This window comes from Paroedura picta, chromosome 12 (genome assembly GCF_049243985.1).
Source record: "Paroedura picta isolate Pp20150507F chromosome 12, Ppicta_v3.0, whole genome shotgun sequence".
NCBI lineage: Eukaryota > Metazoa > Chordata > Lepidosauria > Squamata > Gekkonidae > Paroedura > Paroedura picta.
Window position 1 is genome coordinate 13,316,232 of NC_135380.1, and position 17,545 is coordinate 13,333,776.

The window sequence follows — 17,545 nt, forward strand, 5'->3', positions numbered from 1 at the left end:
GACCTCACGGCAGCGCCAGAAAATGCAGTGGCAGCACAAGGGCTTGGTTCATTGCCCACAGCGCTCTGCAACGTGCCTCCTTCGCCCATCACAGCCCCCATTGTTCAGCAGGCTGCCAGGCCTCATTGTTCTGAACGTGTCAGGGGGGAAGGCGGTACAGACCTTGTCGACGTCTCTCTCAAAGACAGCAGCAGCCTAGATGACAATGTCGCTCTTTACAGACACGGATTTGACAGCTCCATTCGCCATTTCCGCACACACCCCACAGTCCACCCCCCACGCATTAAGCATGCTTCTTCTTTAGCAAAGGACAATGGCCTCGGTTCAAGCACCACCAGGAAATTTCTACTGCTATCCCATAAATGCTTCGCTCTCACGTCTATCCACCCTCATTCATGGAACGGTGGCCAGGGTCTGATTTCGTTTTGCATGCATTCATGCTTAAGCACTGAATTCCAGCCGGCCACGTTTCAAACCATGCGTCCCCACCAGCCTGGCGGGATTATGTCATCTAGATCAGCGGTAGTCAACCTGTGGTCCTCCAGATGTCCATGGACAACAATTCCCATGAGCCCCTGCCAGCAAATGTTGTCAGGGGCTCATGGGAATTGTAGTCCATGGACAACTGGAGGACCACAGGTTGACTACCCCTGCTCTAGAGATTAGCGGAGGGAGGGGAAGGGGAGGAGACACAAATCCAGGAAAGTACCTCCGTGTCAGAGATGTTGCCGTTTAGCGTTTCGATGTTCGGGTCCCTCCAATCTTCCGTGATGGATGGGATGTAATTGTCTGTAAGAGCATCCCAAACCCTGGGGGGGGAAGAAGAAGGGGATGTTAAAACGGGAGAAATGTCTCAACAAGGAGCCATGGCGAACTTTGGGAAATTTCTTCACCAGGCAGACTTCAAAAAGGATGGTGACAAAATGGGGCTGACAAGGCAGCCTCAAAACTGACTGCCACTATGTGCCCAAGGCAGGCCCGACTTGGTGCAAAACCAGTACAAATAAACCCAATTCGTGTTTAGTTCAACATGGCAAATAGGGCTGAAATCATGAAAACAAAAATCATTCCCAACACTTCAAATCCAATTCTCCTGTGCATAAAGTGAAATCACTAAAGACACGGTTTCATTCAGTTTCATAACAAACCTGGAAAACAGGTCAAGACTGTTCTAATTTGAACTGATGGGAGTCTACGGGGAGAGGTTATGACTTGGCAAATAGCACCCCCAGTGTGCCCACAGCTAGATCAGGATTGGAATCCAGGATGCCCGAGTTCTTGACTCAACGACCTCACCATTACTTCTAGGATACGCTCTTTGATTCTCAAGTTACAGCTTGCACAGGCTGGGTCTGAGGTCCCTAACCTGAGTGACAGTCAAGTGTGAGTGATGGACTCTCCTCAGCTCCAGCACACATAGAATAGTACACTGTGTGCTGTATAGGTATCACCTGATTGCTGTACACATTATCTTGCTGTTAATGCAATATTCTCTACTTACATAACGTCATTTTCTTCATTATCTAACATAGCCTAAACCCTTCCTGCTTTGTTTCAGATCTACACAATCCCTGTCGTGTTACATTGCTTAATAGATATCTGATCCAATTAATTGCATAGGTTTAACACAGGTTTAATCTACCTGTTGCAATCAGTGAGGAAGGAAGTTCCCACAGCAATGGAATTCTGATCTAAACTTTGGTTTTCAGGCTAGATCTGAACTTTGGCAGGGCTGTCATCTGATGACCTCCTCACACAGGGAGCACCTCAAGCAACCTTTGGGTAGAGTAGCCAATCTCAAGGGGGCACCTACAGAGATCAGCCCCCCTGAAGAAAATGGCTGCTCTGCTGAGGCCCCTCCCCTCCCCCAAACTCTGCCCTCTCTAGGCTCCACCCCAAAAATCTCAAGGTATTTCCCAACTTGGCTCTGGAAACCCTAACTGTGGGCCTAGGAGGACTTGACTCAACAACACTTCCTTGGGTGCATAAGCATACAGACCAATGCGAGGAGAGGAGAGGAGAGGAGAGGAGGGAGAGGAGAGCACATTGCTGCTAAATTTGTAGGTACACAACAGAGGGGGTCTTTCCCATGCCCTCAAAACAGCCAGCCCCACCATGAATTTGGTCCTGCGTAGGTCCTACCCCTTGAAGGCCTTGACGGTTTGTCCCGAGACCACTTCCCCTCAGTCTATGGCTACTCTGTGTCCTCTTGATACGTATTTATTGATTGCCCGCTATCTCATCAGCTTTATTTATCATCTGGGGTTCCTGCTCTGTTGGCACGCTTTGCACAGCCAGTGGCCGAAATGAATACGCTTGCACGCTCAGCGGCCTCTGCTTCCACTTCACTGCACGCTTGCAGAATTAATTCAAACACCAAATCAGCAGGAGTCAAACACGGCACTCGGCTGACCTCGGCACAGTTTCATTCACATGAGTACAGATCCTCCAATGAGACTCTCGCAGATTTGAGCGGTCCGTGGATAATCCAAGTCACTTCCATTTAGAAAACAAGGGGGCAACAGTCGTTCCACAGAGATGACATAAAATCCCACCCGCTGCATTGATGTTAATTGGAATTTTACCTTCCCTTTGGGGAGGATGGGGGAGACCCAGTTTCAAAACCTGATTCAGTCCTGGAACTCACTAGATGAAATGCCCTGCCTCAGCTGGGCCTACCTATAGGATTACCATATCTGGGTTGAGAAGTGTCTGGATGTTTTATGGGTGGAGCCTGGGGATGTCGGGGTTTGGGGAGGGACCTCAGCTTGGTACAATGCTACAGAGTCCACCCTTCAAAGCCGCCATTTTTTTCTCGGGAAACTGATCTCTGTACCTGGGGACCTGTTGAAATATTGGGAGATCTCCAGCCAGCAGCTGGAGATTGGCAACCTTACCCACCTAACAGTATTGCTGAGGATAAACGGCAAGACATGGGAGCCATGTACGCTGCACTGTGCTTCTTGAACAAAGGGCAGAATAAAAATAGGACGGACGGGTTGATTTCGACAGGACTGGATTTGCACCTATGGTAAATGAAGACGACGAGGTATATTTTTCTGCATAGATGAGGTCTACAAAACACGGAGCTCTACTGTACATCCTTGCCCACATCGTTACAATGCTAAATGCCGTCTCTATTCGGAAAAGGCAAAAACACCACCACATTTCTGGGGCCAAGCCAAGAAAGAAAAATTAATGACAGCAGCTGCAGGGAACCAAACAGGGAAACAACAGATTCGACAGCAAAAAGAACAAAGATAAAGTGAAAAATCTGGGGGTTATAGTATACTACAAGGAGAAATTATGCTTCTGCCCATGAAAGAGATGCTGAGTTTATTTGGGCTACCAACACAGAAGAAACCTCTGTTCAACTACTGACAGCATTAGTCTGCCACTCTGATTCCCAGAAATATTATGCACACATAGTGCTACTTAGGGCTGCCAGCGATGTTCCCTCTCATTTTTTCTCCCTCCTGAGCAGAGCAGGACACATCCTAAACAGAACACGACTGCTGTAATCTTAAAATGGGCAATGGGCAGCACAGGACCCTGAGCAACCCCACGTTGCTGCTGAGCGGAGCTTCCACTGGTTAATGAGCAATTGTTCATGTGCACAGCTCACAGGCTGAAATACCTGGAGATTTTGAGGGTGGAGCCTGGGAAAGGCGGAGTTAGCGACGGGGAGGTATCTCAGAGGGCCATAACGCCACAGGGTGGCCAAACTGTGGCTCTTCAGATGTCCATAGACTACAATTGCCATGAGTCCCTGCAAGCACCAGGCTGGCAGAGGCTCATGGTAACTGTAGTTTGTGGACACCCAGAGAGCCACAGTTTGGGTAGAGCTCATCTTTCAAAGCAGCCATTTTCTCCAGGGGAACTGATCTTTGTAACCTGGAGGCCGGCTGAAACAGGGGTAGTCAACCTGTGGTCCTCCAGATATTCATGGACTACAATTCCCATGAACCCCTGCCAGAAAATGCTGGCAGGGGCTCATGGGAATTGTAGTCCATGAACATCTGGAGGACCACGGGTTGACTACCCCTGGGCTGAAATACCGGGAGATCTCCAGCCGTCACCTGGAAACTGGCAAGCCTGGTGCTACTACGTCACGATATAAGAAATTAATCTGATTGCAGCCCTTTGGTCCAAAATACTGTTCTTCCTCACTGTGTTAGCCCAGTCCTGTTTTGACAGATGGTGGAACAAATCTCCCTTAAGGGTAGCCTGTTCCCAATCAAGCACAGCAGTTTCTCTCTCGAGGTTCTTCTCCGAATCGCCCTGTTCTCGGAACTTAGGCGGACAGAAACCAGACTCGGAGCAGAACCTTTCCTGTGATGGGGAACCCACCCCAGAGACATCTACGTTGGTTCCAGCCTCACTTTTAGGCACCAAGTCACAACAATTTTACCCATGCTAATGGAGGGTGGTTTCACTTCAGCTAATCCTGCCGTTCTACTGATGTTTTTATTGGCTGTGTCTCTGGGGGGTGGGGGTGTTACCATTTTGTGGATGATGATTTGATTAGCTGGCATTGCTTGAACTGACATTTTTGTTGTAGTTGTGGTTAGCTGCCTTGAAACGTAACATATGCCTTCCTTCAGCGAGACATACACAACCAATATTTATTAATTCACTTTGTTATAGCAGACTTTTCCCCTGGGATGCAAGGCAGATTACGGGGTATAAAAGAGTACAGACAGACACCATAAAACAACCAACAAACAATGGGCTCGGGCCAGGATCAGAGAATCAGAGAACAATGCCACGAGCAAACTATAAAACCAGGTGAACTCCAAAGAATACAGGAGGTGAATGAGACAAAGAAGTAAAACACGGTGATACCTACAAGAATAATTGCAGCACAATTGTATCTACAATCTGTTCCACATAATATATTTCTGGTAAGGCCTTGGAGGAGGAGCGTGTCTCATGGCTTAAGTACCACTCAGTGCTTAACACTCACTCAGGGTGGCTGTCCCGCCCCTGCCTCCTCCTTTAACTGGCTTGCCTGTCTGTCCAGCAGCCAGCTAATTGCCTTCCGTCCCCCACCCCTGACCACCCCCCTCCTCCTTCCACTTCCCTCCGAGGCTCGGAGGCTGCAGATCCCTACCGCGTGAGAGCTGCCCCTGCTGGTGAGTTCCATACCAGCTACCTGCAGCCTTTCCAGATCCTGGGAGGCAGCTGTCCACCAATTTCTTCCACCCCCACCCCCACCCCTACCCCCAATCTAGCACCCATTATATTCCTGAATGCAATGGAATCCAGTTCTATTGTCACCCTGCCTCCTTGGGCTGTTTGGAGATGCTGTGCTTTTTTGACATGTAAAGCAGTGTTGGGGGCGGGAAAGGGGGGCAAATGTCGATTGTCATGATATTATACATGTCTCTTTCACCAAGTGTGCAAGCAACTGGAAATCTCTTGCTGGCTATTGCTTCCCAACACATACTTTGTATGCACAGTGAATCAGGTCCATCACCAGTAATGGTCCCCACTCTAGTTACATGCTTTGAATAGGGTTGCCAGACCCAGACTGGGAAACACCTGGAGATTTAGGGATGGAGCCTGGCAGTACAAAGACCTCAGTAGAGTACAATATCGTACCAGAACAGGGGTGGTCAAACTGCGGCTGTCCAGATGTCCATGGACTACAATTCCCATGAGCCCCTGCCAGCAAACACACGCAGGGGCTCATGGGAATTGTAGTCCATGGCCATGTGGAGAGCTGCAGTTTGACCACCCCTACTCCAGAGCATTCATTTTCTCCATGAGTACTGATCTCTTTAGTATGGAGATGAGCTAGAGTTCCAGGGGATCCCCAGGTCCCACCTGGAGGTTGGCATCTCTCGTTTTGAAGGGCTTTGATTGCAACAAAGAGAATAAAGATAGAAAAGAGCCTGAATATACCCTTAAGTGTCTAACACAAACAATGCTAAGCCATACAACCATCCTCATCATTTTGAAACTGTGGAATTGATCTGCAGAAAGGCAAGTAATAAAAGCAGTGATGGGGCTATCCTAAATAGAGTTACCCCCTTCTAGTGGACTTCAGAGTGTAACTCTGTTTAATTCCAATCATGGTATTTATAGCCTGTCCTGCTACTGAATTATTCAGGGCAGCTTAGGAAAATATTAAAATTCTGAATTAAAAACAAGTAACGTATCACAACATTATTAGCAGCAACCTAAAACTATACAAATAAGCAACCTGTAGAACTCAGCAGAAAAATCAGCTCAGCAAATAAAGTAAAAAGATCACCTATCATGTAATAAAGGCACAGGATGCCTCCCTAGACCTGCCTTTTTCAACTTTTTGACTGTAGAGGAGCCCCTGAAATAATTTTTCAAGCTTCAAGGAGCCCTGGAAGGCATGCCAGCTGGCCATGCCCCCCGGCCACACCCCCAGAAGTGACATCATTACCCGTACCTTTAGCCCTCCTTTTACTCTCTCCCTTCGCCTTTACTACTATTCTGACTCATGTTGGCTGGAAAGAACAGCAGGAGCTGAGAAGGCAGCCCAGTCCCCCCCATACCACGCCACTCCCGCAGACCCCCTTCAGAGTTCCCACGGACCCCTGGTTTGGGAATCCCTGCCCTAGACAGATTACGTAAGAATTACAAATGCCATGGGAATAAAATAGTTGTAAACCAGAAGTCGTAGTCCACTGGCACCTTCAAGACCAATGAAGTTTATGTACGAAAGCTTTGGCTTAATTAAACTTTTTGATGGGGCCAGAGGACTTTGCTCTGCTCCTCCAAACCAACATGGCTACCCACATGAATCCACAGCTGTAAGATTTTGCCCTGTTTCCCATAACTGAGCTGTGGGGGAGGCACTTCTACTGCAATTCCCATTCCAGAACTGGAGGCCCTTGTGTATTCCTTTAAAATATTTGTATATTGTGATCTCCACATAAAAAATTCTCAAGGCACATTGGAACAATAAGGGGTAAACACTGCTCCAAACCCCCCGGACAACAAATTAAGAAGCTGTTAGTAAGGGTAAACAGTTCCAGCGAGTCACCAAAACATCATCGTCACAAAACAAAATGGTTCATCTTGCCCAAAACAGGTAGATCCATACGTGCACAGCCATTCCAGTGCATACACAGGGCAAAAAGAGACAGAGTTGCAAGATCTGAGATTAGAATCCCCCACAATTTTAATTAGCAGCCCAAGGCAACCTGCTTGGAAGACAGGGAAAGGCTGCTTGGTGGGAAGATTAACCCTTTCTTTCCACCCCTCTTCCAAAGCTGCATGGGAGGGGGCAGGGAATGGGGGGTGGAGAATTCCAGGTACCAGTTCTGAGGCCACTTGAGGAGAGTTATAGCAGCAGCCTCTAGAAACCAGCTGCTTATGCCCTTATTACAGCTTTGCTCTGGGCCAATGTGCCGAACCAACCACAGGAATACAGGCTCCCCCTCCCATGCCTGTCAACACGAATCAGCCCTAAATCCTTGCAGCACCGAAAACATTTGTTCATATATTCAGTTTCGGCTTTTCCCGGGGTCCTGTGGTCAACACTGTGGCCGCTGTTTGTGGCGCGCATGATAATGAATTTTGTTGCTGGGTAAAAGGCAAAGCTCTAAGAACTGTTTTCATTAACATTTATTTTGGGAAACACTGCAAAAATAGCAATGGAAGAGCATCCATTAAAAGGAGGGGGCATTGCTTAGTAGAGAAAACACGCCGCAGGCAGCACAGGGTCACAGGTCCCATCCCCACACTTCAGGATGTAGGGCTGAACAACTGCAGTACTCTTTGGCCCATGTTACATACATTTTATTGTACACTCACAAAGATGGCACCTATAAAACACAGGTAGAGTCTACCTGTGGTTACCTTTTCACTGAGCAAAGTGTGAAGCATTCCTGTCCAATAGCTAAATTGATGCATGACCATGAGTGAACATTAGGAGCAAGAGGCCAATAACACACTTCATTCACACACCAAATCCCTTTGACATGTTTCTTCCAGGACAAAGGAGTCTTTTGGATCTACTCACTCTTCATCCTGCAGATTTTCTTCCTCTTCTTGTATCTGGAGGTGGTTTTTGACAGGGGCCAGGTTCTCCGTTTTGGCATTGTAATTCCGAAAGCACACGTTGAGCTTCTCGTCAAACTCATTGACCAAGTCTTCCATGGACTTGAAGCTGATGATTTCAGAAGAGAAGTTCTCCAGCTCCGAAAGGGAAGGGTCTTCCAAATGCCGAGGGGAAGATCCATAGTAATAGTGGGATTTGTCATCCCTGTCATTGATGTAACATGGCCTTAGGTCCTCAAACTCTTCATCCAAGCTTACCAGGGGGGCTTCCATCTTGGGCTGGCTAAGGACACAGTGATGGCTTCTGGGATACAAAGAAAGGACATTGATGAGCCAACAGCAATAAAAAAACAGTGACGCTGGTGTCCACTGGGGCTGGTAGGGCTGGGACATCCTATCTTGAAAGTCAACAAAATAAATGACAAGTGGATGCAAGCAACATAGGATGCCTGCAAGCTACTAGAAAAAATGGGCAAGAACGGCTTGTTTCTTATTTTTTAAAATGGGGTAAGCAAATCATCTACTGATTGGTTAGGAATCCTTGCTATTCATTAAGATTTCTTTAGTCAGGTGGCAGTGCTCGTTGGCATGCGTAAATATTGCGAAAACTTTAAATAAAAAAGAAAGGAGTGAAATGTGCATCACCCACAAATAGCTTCTCTGCATGGAATTGTGTTTGTTTCTTTAGTTGTAGAGAAATATACTCCAGTAATATACTCCCATCTAGGCAGGGTTGCCAACCGCCTGGTGGGGCCTAGTGTCTGTTGGAATTACAAATGGAACGTAGACAGCAGAAATCTATTTCCCTTAAGAAAATGGCAGCTTCAAAGGACAGGCTGTATGACATAAGAACATACTAGGGGTAGTCAACCTGTGGTCCTCCAGATGTGCATGGACTACAATTCCTATGAGCCCCTGCCAGCGTTTGCTGGCAGGGGCTCGTGGGAATTGTAGTCCATGCACATCTGGAGGACCACAGGTTGACTACCCCTGTACCAGAGGACACGTTGGATCAGGCCAATGGTCCATCCAGTCCGTGTCACACAGTGGCCAAAACCCAGGGGCCACCAGGGCCAGAACTCCAGAAGTCCTCCCCCTGTTGTTCCCTAAGGACCAAGAATACTGAGCAACACTGCCCCGTACAGTGATACACAACAACACAACCCTGCTCAGCTCCCTTCCCTCCCCAAACTCTGCCCTTGTCAGGTTCTGCCCCAAAATATCTAGGAATTTTCCAACCTGAGCTGGAAACTCTAGCATGATAACGGCTCCATGTGTTTTGTCCAGCTCACATGGAAAGAAGGGTCTAATTTTAAGAGCAAAAGGGAAGCAGGGATTAGTGTGGCCAATTTGAGTGGGGGGGGGGGGGTTGAGTTCTCCAGGAATTACAACTGATCTCCAGACTATATAAACCTTGTACTTATTGAAAACATAACTTCCCCACCACAGTAGCTGGGAGAAGGAGGAGAAGTTCCAGGAAGCAGGGTCTCTAATCCCCCTGGGAGAGGGGAGAAACGGATGTCTTTGACTTGGGATCCAATACTTACCACTGCAACAGATGCCAGGAAAATCTGCATTTTCCCAGCTGTCGACTGAGTGTTGGGAATATGTGACAGTGCCCACAACAAATGGGAACACCTCTGGACTCTGTGCGACAGCTACACAATAATTGCCATTTAAACAACAGCAACAACAACAACAACATTGTCTGGAAAGGCTCCTCCATTAGGGATGGCTCAGCTTGCTTCCTGACTTTCGGCTTTAATGTGTTGCATTTATCATCTCCAGCCTGACCCAGCTAAAGTTGCAAAGTGTGCCGTTAACTGCTTTTGGAGACTGCAAACAGAGTGAGTTCATTACCGGCAACCACACATGGGACCAAGCCAGAGCCCTGTAGCCCACAGGCCTCGGCCCGTCTAAAAGGAAACTGCCTCTTTGCCTGCTGTTTTCCACCCGGTCCGGTTGCTAGCAGATGGACTGCAGCCAAGGACTTGTGGGCCGGGTTAAATTTTGTCCATTGTTAAAGCTGCTGTTGCGAACCCTAGAAATCATTTGGCGGTCGATCGGTTTCTGTGACAACCCTCCAGCACAAAGCAGCAAACTGTTGCTGCCATTCTGACGAGGATCTGCAGATATCAGAAATCCTGCTGCACCTTTTTCCCTGGGGGGGCCAGACTAAATTTGGCTGGCAATAATTTATTTGGCGGAAGTGTGCATGGACTTCCTTGGTGGTCTCCCATTCAGGTCTTGAGCCAGGCCTTGGACATGTTTAGGGCACAAATTGCTTTTAGGACATGTTCTAGTCTCAGCTGAATGCAAGTGGCTGTATCAAAAGTGAAAGGACTCATTGTGAGCATGCTGGGGTGGATCTAGGCTTCATCCAGCATGGGGTAAAACCAGCAGTTTCCAAGGGCTGTAAAGGGTTGCTAACCTCCAGAGTTGCCAACTCTGGGAAATACCTGGATTGGGGGAGGGGAGATCAATCGTGCATGTTGCAGAGGGAAAATTTAAAGCACCCAAAATAAAAGTGGAAATTGAATTTGGTGTAGGGCCTGTAGGCAGCAGGGATTTATCCGGACTGGGATTGGGTAAAAAGCCCCATGCAGACTACACCCTTAACTCTTGCACGCAGCTTCTGACAACCAGAAGCCTTTATTCACCTCTGTAGAATAGAGCGAGAAGACCTGAAAACATTTCCACTGTAGATTAAGGCTGCTTCCCCTTGGCAGCTGACCTTTCAGGCCTTTGATTTTTAATTTTATCTACCTTCCTCTTGAATCCCCCTAAAAGGACCTTCTCGAGGAATAGGAATGACCTCTGTTCCCAAGGGGACACTGGCCTTCTGGGCAGGCAGCAGATCTTCCGATGCACCACTTCATTTCCCATGGAGCCTCACATTCCCTCCAGCCAAATACAATGTGATGGAAGCAGCTGAACATGGAACTGGAGGGAAGGGGCATGACAAACCGGAAGAATATTTCTTCCAGGTGCCGCCAGTCTTTCCATGCTTTTCACTTTGGCAGGATCCTGCCCAACAGCACCCCCTTCCACACGCACAAGCCCCTCCTTCCTTCACATTTTTCAGCGAACACTACTGTCTATGTATCTGAGGTAGTTCCCATATTTTTACTCCGAGATGCCTCTAGATTTGTGACTGTCCTCCATTGGGACATAATGTAGTCGCTTCATAAACTTGCCAAAGACAAATCGAATCATAGAATCATAGAGTTGGAAGGGGCCATACAGGCCATCTAGTCCAACCCCCTGCTCAACGCAGGATCAGCCCAAAGCATCCTAAAGCAGTCAAGACCGAATAGTCAGATCGTCAAGACCGAATCCAGCTCCTTGCCACAAGCAGCCCTCTTATGCATGAGCCCACTTGAGTTGCCAACCTCCACATGGAAGACTTGAGATCTTCTGGGATTACAACTGAGATCTGTTCCCCTACAGGAAATGGCAGCTTTGGAAAGTGGGGTCTACATAGTGTTGCCAACTCTGTATTAGGGAATTCCTGGCAATTTGGGGATAGAACATAGGGAGAACAGGGTTTGGGGTAGGAAGATCAACTATGTATAATGACATAGTCCACCCTCCAAAGTAGCCATCTTCTCAAGGGGAGATAAGTTGCAATGCCATGAAACCTCCAGGTCACACCAGGAGGTTGGCAACACTAATCCTATGGCATTGTACCCTCCTCTCCCCAAACCAGGTCCCTTCCACCAAAAGCTCCAGCATCCAAATTAGGGTTTCCACATTCCAAGTGGGTTCTGGAGATCTTCCAGTATTACAGTTGATTTCCAGGAGACAGAGATCAGTTCTGAAGAAAATGGCTTCTTTGGGGGGTCACATCTTATGGCACTGTACCCTTCTGAGGTCCCATCACTCCCCCAAACCCACATTCTCCAGATTATTCCCACAAAATCTCCAGGTGTTCCCCAGCCTTCATCTGGCAACACTACCCCCAATTTCCAGGAATTGTCCCATCTGGAATTGGGAACCCTGGTGAGGCTTTTGAGCTCTGGTGCTGGAGAAGACTCTTGCGAGTCTCTTGGACTGCAAGGCGAACAAACCGGTCAGTCCTGGAGGAGATCAGCCCTGACTGCTCCTTAGAAGGCCAGATCCTGAAGACGAAACTCAAATACTTTGGCCACCTCATGAGAAGGAAGGACTCCCTGGAGAAGAGCCTAATGCTGGGAGCGATCGAGGGCAAAAGAAGAAGGGGATGACAGAGAATGAGGTGGCTGGATGGAGTCACTGAAGCAGTCGGTGAAAACTTAAATGGACTCTGGGGAATGGTAGAGGACAGGAAGGATCATTGGAGGATTATTGTCCATGGGGTTGCGATGGGTCGGACACGACTTTGCAACTAACAACAACAAGTGCCCACCCTCCCTTTAACCTACAGCCTAGACCACAATAGGTCATAAATTACAAGGCCAAGGTTTTGAATAGGGAAGATAGTTCCAGATCATTGACGTGAACATACTGGACACAACACAATAATACACACACACAAACACACACACACACGTCTTCACTGAGGAGCTAGCAAGCAAGGCCTGGGAGAAAATCCTTTTATGATCCTAAACTTAGCAACCATTAGCCACCCATCTCCTCCCTTCAGGTGAGCCCTGGTCAATCCACATGAAGCAAGATGATGAATTCTGAGGTAGGAAAGGGAACCACTTCAAACTGCAAGTGGGGAAATTCACCTCATTTATACCTGCAGTTTAAAGACTCCCTGCAAATAAGAAATGAAGCGTAACGTATTAAAGAGAAAGATGCAGCCCCAGCATAGCTGGCCACTCACAGAGAATGATTAAAGTAGCAGAACTTTGAAAAATTTGATCCCACACTTGAAATCTTGGTACAGTCCCTTCTACCATTCCCAGCCTCCTCATTACGAATTCGTTCTTACGACTGCCAGTTGCCAGGTGGGACCTGGAGTTTCCCCAGAATTACAACTGATCTCCTGACTCCCAGATCCTCTAGACAAAATGGCAACTTCAGGAGGTAGATTCTGTGGTCTGCCATAGTTTCTGGGTGAAATCCTTTCCCAGATTCCCCCCTCCCCAGAAACCGCCCACCGAATGTCCAAAAATGTTCCATTCCCAACCCTAATTCTTCTGTATATCTAAATGAGGCCCTTGTGTGAGCAAACTGGCCATCTTGCAACTCTGTGTAAAACCCTGAAGGAAAAACAGTTAAGAATTGTGAGATCTTGTTCCAACGGCTACAACACCTCTCTGTGGTACACCACGTTATCGTTTTGGCAAGTTGGAAGCTAAGGAGCAGGCCTAGGCTTTTTCATTAGAAGGGATGAGCCGACTCCCCTCTCCTTGTAAAACCCAATTCCTCTGAGTAAATGCTCATTGTAACCTATAGCTTACAAGGGATGCCAAGGCCAAAAGCCTAGCCAGAAGGAGAAAAGCCTGCACTTTCTCATCTCCAGAGCTTGCCTGGTGCGCTTTGTTTGCAGTATCTAAAGGCATCCCCAAGGAGTTAGAAATCCTTCACAGTCATTCTGTCAGGACAGCAACAAACAGGAGGTCACCTTGTTTCAGGTCACCTGAGCAGTGTACAGAAAAGACCTTCCGTCACACTTACCTCAGAAAAGAGATTAAAAGCCAACACCCTTCTGCACCAACATGCCATCTTCCTTGGCTCACATGGCCACTGGCAACTAAGTTTACCCTCCCCAAAAACACAATCGCCACCGCGTCCGAGTACAATCTCCTGCCCGTGCACCGAGCAAAGTTGCAGCTGAGGGAAAGAATGTCAACCACCCTTTTCCAGAGGCATTAGTATGTTCTACGAGCCGGCATCGTTGCTTTCTGCTCAAGGCTCAGAGCACATTGTTTCCCACACATGAATACCACCATGCCCTGGGAGCACGCAAACATCTGTCCTGCCGGGCTTCCTGCACACCTAACAACCTCCTTGTGACATTCCCCCCTACGCAGCTTCCTCCCCTCGGGAACGGAGCCTTCGCTACCCCCACGGCAGCGGGCTTGCCACAACCCACTCCTTATACAGTTCTCTTTGTCTCACACAGATACACACTCGACACCCCCTCCCACTCTGTGTGTATGATCCCAATTGACCTTTTCAGCATGGGGCACGCATTACCCACCTGTACACACAACTCGACCATCGCACAGCCAGGCTGCTGTTACCCAAACCCCAAGGAGGAACTATTCTTTCGCCCAAACAGGCAGGCAATCTGCACACACACACAACACACTCACACACTCCCTCCCAGTTCCATTTTCTTCCAAGCCCCAACATATACCTGCCACCATACATGGACAAATATGAGAGTGTATTCCCTCCTCCCTTTGCCAACAATGCTGTGGCAAGCCAGAATCCCTCTTCCCCCCCCCCCCCCACCTCGAGACAGAGAAGCAATTTCCAGCATCCGCTCCAGGTTCAGCCCAGGCTTTCCTAACAATGGGATTGCTCAGGAGCCCCTGCGGATAAGCCTTCTTCAGCATCTCCCATCCACCCCGACACCCAGAAATGCATACCTGAGTGCGGCAGCAGCTTAGCTCAACATCCCACTCGGCAGGCCCAGAGGATGGAAAAAGAAAACCCAAAAGCCACAACTGGGTTCGGGGAACCAGCCAGCAGCAGCGGCTGCCTGCCTGCCTGCCTGTGCAGGAATAGTGCTCTTCCCAGGCGCTCGTCTGCCTCCCCTCTCTGCAGAGAGCTTCAGCAAGCAGCAAGCGGCGGGCCCAGCCTTCCTCATCAATATGCATTAGCTTCAAGACAGTGACACCAACACAGGGGCTTCAACCCAGGCCTCTCCAAAGGCATACAGACACCCACTGCAATTGAGACATGCACACAGGCAGGAAAAAGGACCCTTGATGCCGGGACCACAGAGGGGCAAAGCCGGCTGGGGGAAAAGAATGATTTCCCTTCATCCAAAGATGGGGAGAGGTTGTCGTTATATGGCAGTCCTGCCAGCGCTGCATTCACGACGGTCGGTCGCCTCTTTATGGGGCCCCCCTCCCCCAATGGAGTCATCTCAATACATACAAAAGATTCTCATAAGCAGCGGCAGAACCAGAGCATCTGTTTCTTAGGAGGCTTATTCCAGGATCGAGGGAATGTGTCATTCACACGGCAGGGTGGAAATGTTGTCATACAATCTGTTCTTCAGCCCCGAAAGCACATATAAATAAAGGTGGTGGTGGTGGTGGTGGTGCTGGAAACACACTGCAGGTAGCATTAAAGCCACCTGGTTTCTGTGCATTTCCCACAAACCTTGTTCAGACAACATGTTTGCACTTAGGGGTTTAACCCACTTGAATTGCGGCTGTTTTGATATTTCCTTTGTTATCTTTAGGCTGAAATAGGCTGTGTTGTACGTTTTGAGATCACAACTGGGGGAAATACAGTCCTGTCCATCCTTCTTCCAATGAGTTGACGTAAGGAATATTCTCTTCTTCCTTCACTTGATCCTCACAACAGCCCTGTGAAGCAAGTCGGGTGGAGAACAAGTGAATAGCCCAAAGTCAGCTGCTTTGGGGAAGAGTGGAAATTGGAACCCAGATCTCTCAAGTCCCTGGTCATTATTATTCATTATTATTCATTATTATAATTATAATTATTATTCTAATAATGATGCTACATCAGATCCTACAGCCAAGTTTTAGCTCACAAGAACTCATAACTCTGATGCTGTCTCATCTCAGTTCTCTCAGCGTCTTTCCCCAGAATGTTACATAACATTATATTAAAATGTTGGCTTTTGTCAATAACATAAAAATAACGGAACTCTTCCGCCAGGTCTACGGTTGAGGCCGGGGGCAGTGAGGAAGATCAGCGTGGCCCCCCCTGCAGTGGTCAATGTCATCTTGACCCTCTTTTCTTCCCCCTCGAGATAGGGATGTAGGGTGGGGGGAGGTTGAAGAGGCGATTTTGCCATGTTGTTGCTGTTTTTGTTGTGTTTTATTGTCCGTTTTAATGGGTTTTTATTGGACAAATTTGTAACCTGCCACGAGCCGATTTCGGACAAGTATGTTTGTGTGAGAGAGACTGAGTGAGTGAGAGAGACCTGCAAAGGAAGGCTTGAAGTGCAGGTGGAAACAAAGGATTTCCCCCCTCCCCAAAGGAAGAAACCGCAATAAATACATGCAGGCAGAAAATGTTCATGGGCTAAAGGTCAGAGAAGACAATGGGAGCAGAGAGACCACACTGTTGCAGCATTCCATGTGTGTGTGGAGGGGAAACAAAACAGAAGAACAGACAGAAGGAGGAATGACGGGTGAGAGATCTGAGCACGCTTATACAAATGAGAGAAGGCTGAGCTCTGGAGTGTACTTGGACAACACACTTCTCGCAGTAGTTATATTTATTAGTTGCATCCCTTCTTTCTGCCAGGAAACAAGTGGTTAGTTTTGTATAATGACCACACAGCCGATCAAGGCTCCCAGCCCAGAGTCACTTGAGCAAAAATGGGAGGCAACAGTGCAATCCTAAACATGCCCTTAATTGGCATGGAGGGATTTTGATTAGAAGGGTGTCACTCTGCTTGGGACTGCACTATTAGGCACCGCAACCAAGGCGGCTTCATGCCTGCATCTGTCCAGCCTTGCACTAAGGGCCAGTTAGAAGCTTAAGTCCTACCGGCAATAACGTCTGGGATTTATCAAATTTTAGTTCGAGTTCGACCATCTCCCAAGGGGGATCCCTTGGGGCTCAGGACCACACAAGTCTGATCATCCCTTTGGTGACTCCAGAGCAGCTAAGCAGATGGCACCCATGGAGCTGTGAGCCCTCGCCCAGAGTTGGGCTTAGTGTGTATCCGGCAGTTATCGGCGATTGCTATTGCAACTTCCATTTTAAGCAGATTCCTGGTCAGTTAACTTCCATCTCAAGATGTTTTCCTTCAACAGCTTCCTCAGGGACAGTTCTAGCAGACTGCTGTTGGGAGACAGAGAAACGTCCAGATGGGCTTTCGGTCTCATGCAACCCAGTGATCCGGCTGCCTGCCTTAATGCGGACCGAAATCGTTCCACAGAAGAGCAGCAAATTCACGTCGCCATTTGGTGCTTTTTTAAACAAAGGGCTTCAAGCAGCCTGAGAAAAATCTGGGCATAAAGGATTCCTGAGTTTCAGTACGCAGCAGTGGTCTGGGACATGAAAGTCTGTTCCCCAAGCTGGGCAGAATTTCAACCCAACTGTGAACTAATCCTTTGTCAATCGTGCGAGAGAGCCCCCTCTGCAGATGGAAGGCTGGCTAATTTTTAAAAGAGCCCAAGCAGCATGGCATGGACATGGGTGCCTTCTCCTCAATGTGGCTCTCTCAGGTCACCACACTGTGGCAGAAACCCAAAGGGCTTCTACTCCAAAGCACATGCAGAAGAATTAATTTCTCTCTTGAAGGCGAGCAATTCATTTTGCCTGCACTATGCACAGCCCTTTATGGAATACCAAAAGCACTTCACACCACCTCGAATTGAGTCTGCCATGAAAACGCTGGAGGGCGTCACCC

The 17,545-nt window shown here is 48.2% G+C and overlaps 1 protein-coding gene across 3 annotated transcripts in view; it reads right to left on the bottom strand.

Annotated features, from left to right (window-relative positions):
* Positions 1-14,905, bottom strand: part of FEZ1 (fasciculation and elongation protein zeta 1) — a 45,684-nt gene extending 30,779 nt beyond the window's left edge. The window contains exons 1-3 of one of the 3 annotated variants that reach the window (XM_077305448.1): positions 14,571-14,905; positions 8,006-8,347; positions 710-809 (exon numbers count right to left, since the gene is read on the bottom strand). In XM_077305448.1, coding sequence (XP_077161563.1) covers positions 710-809; positions 8,006-8,316 — 411 coding nt within the window. In that variant the 5' untranslated portion in view covers positions 8,317-8,347; positions 14,571-14,905. Of the gene's footprint in view, positions 1-709; positions 810-8,005; positions 8,348-13,650; positions 13,906-14,570 lie in introns of those variants that run through there. The other 2 variants (XM_077305446.1, XM_077305447.1) reach the window with 2 other exon arrangements.
* Positions 14,906-17,545: the final 2,640 nt, after the last annotated feature.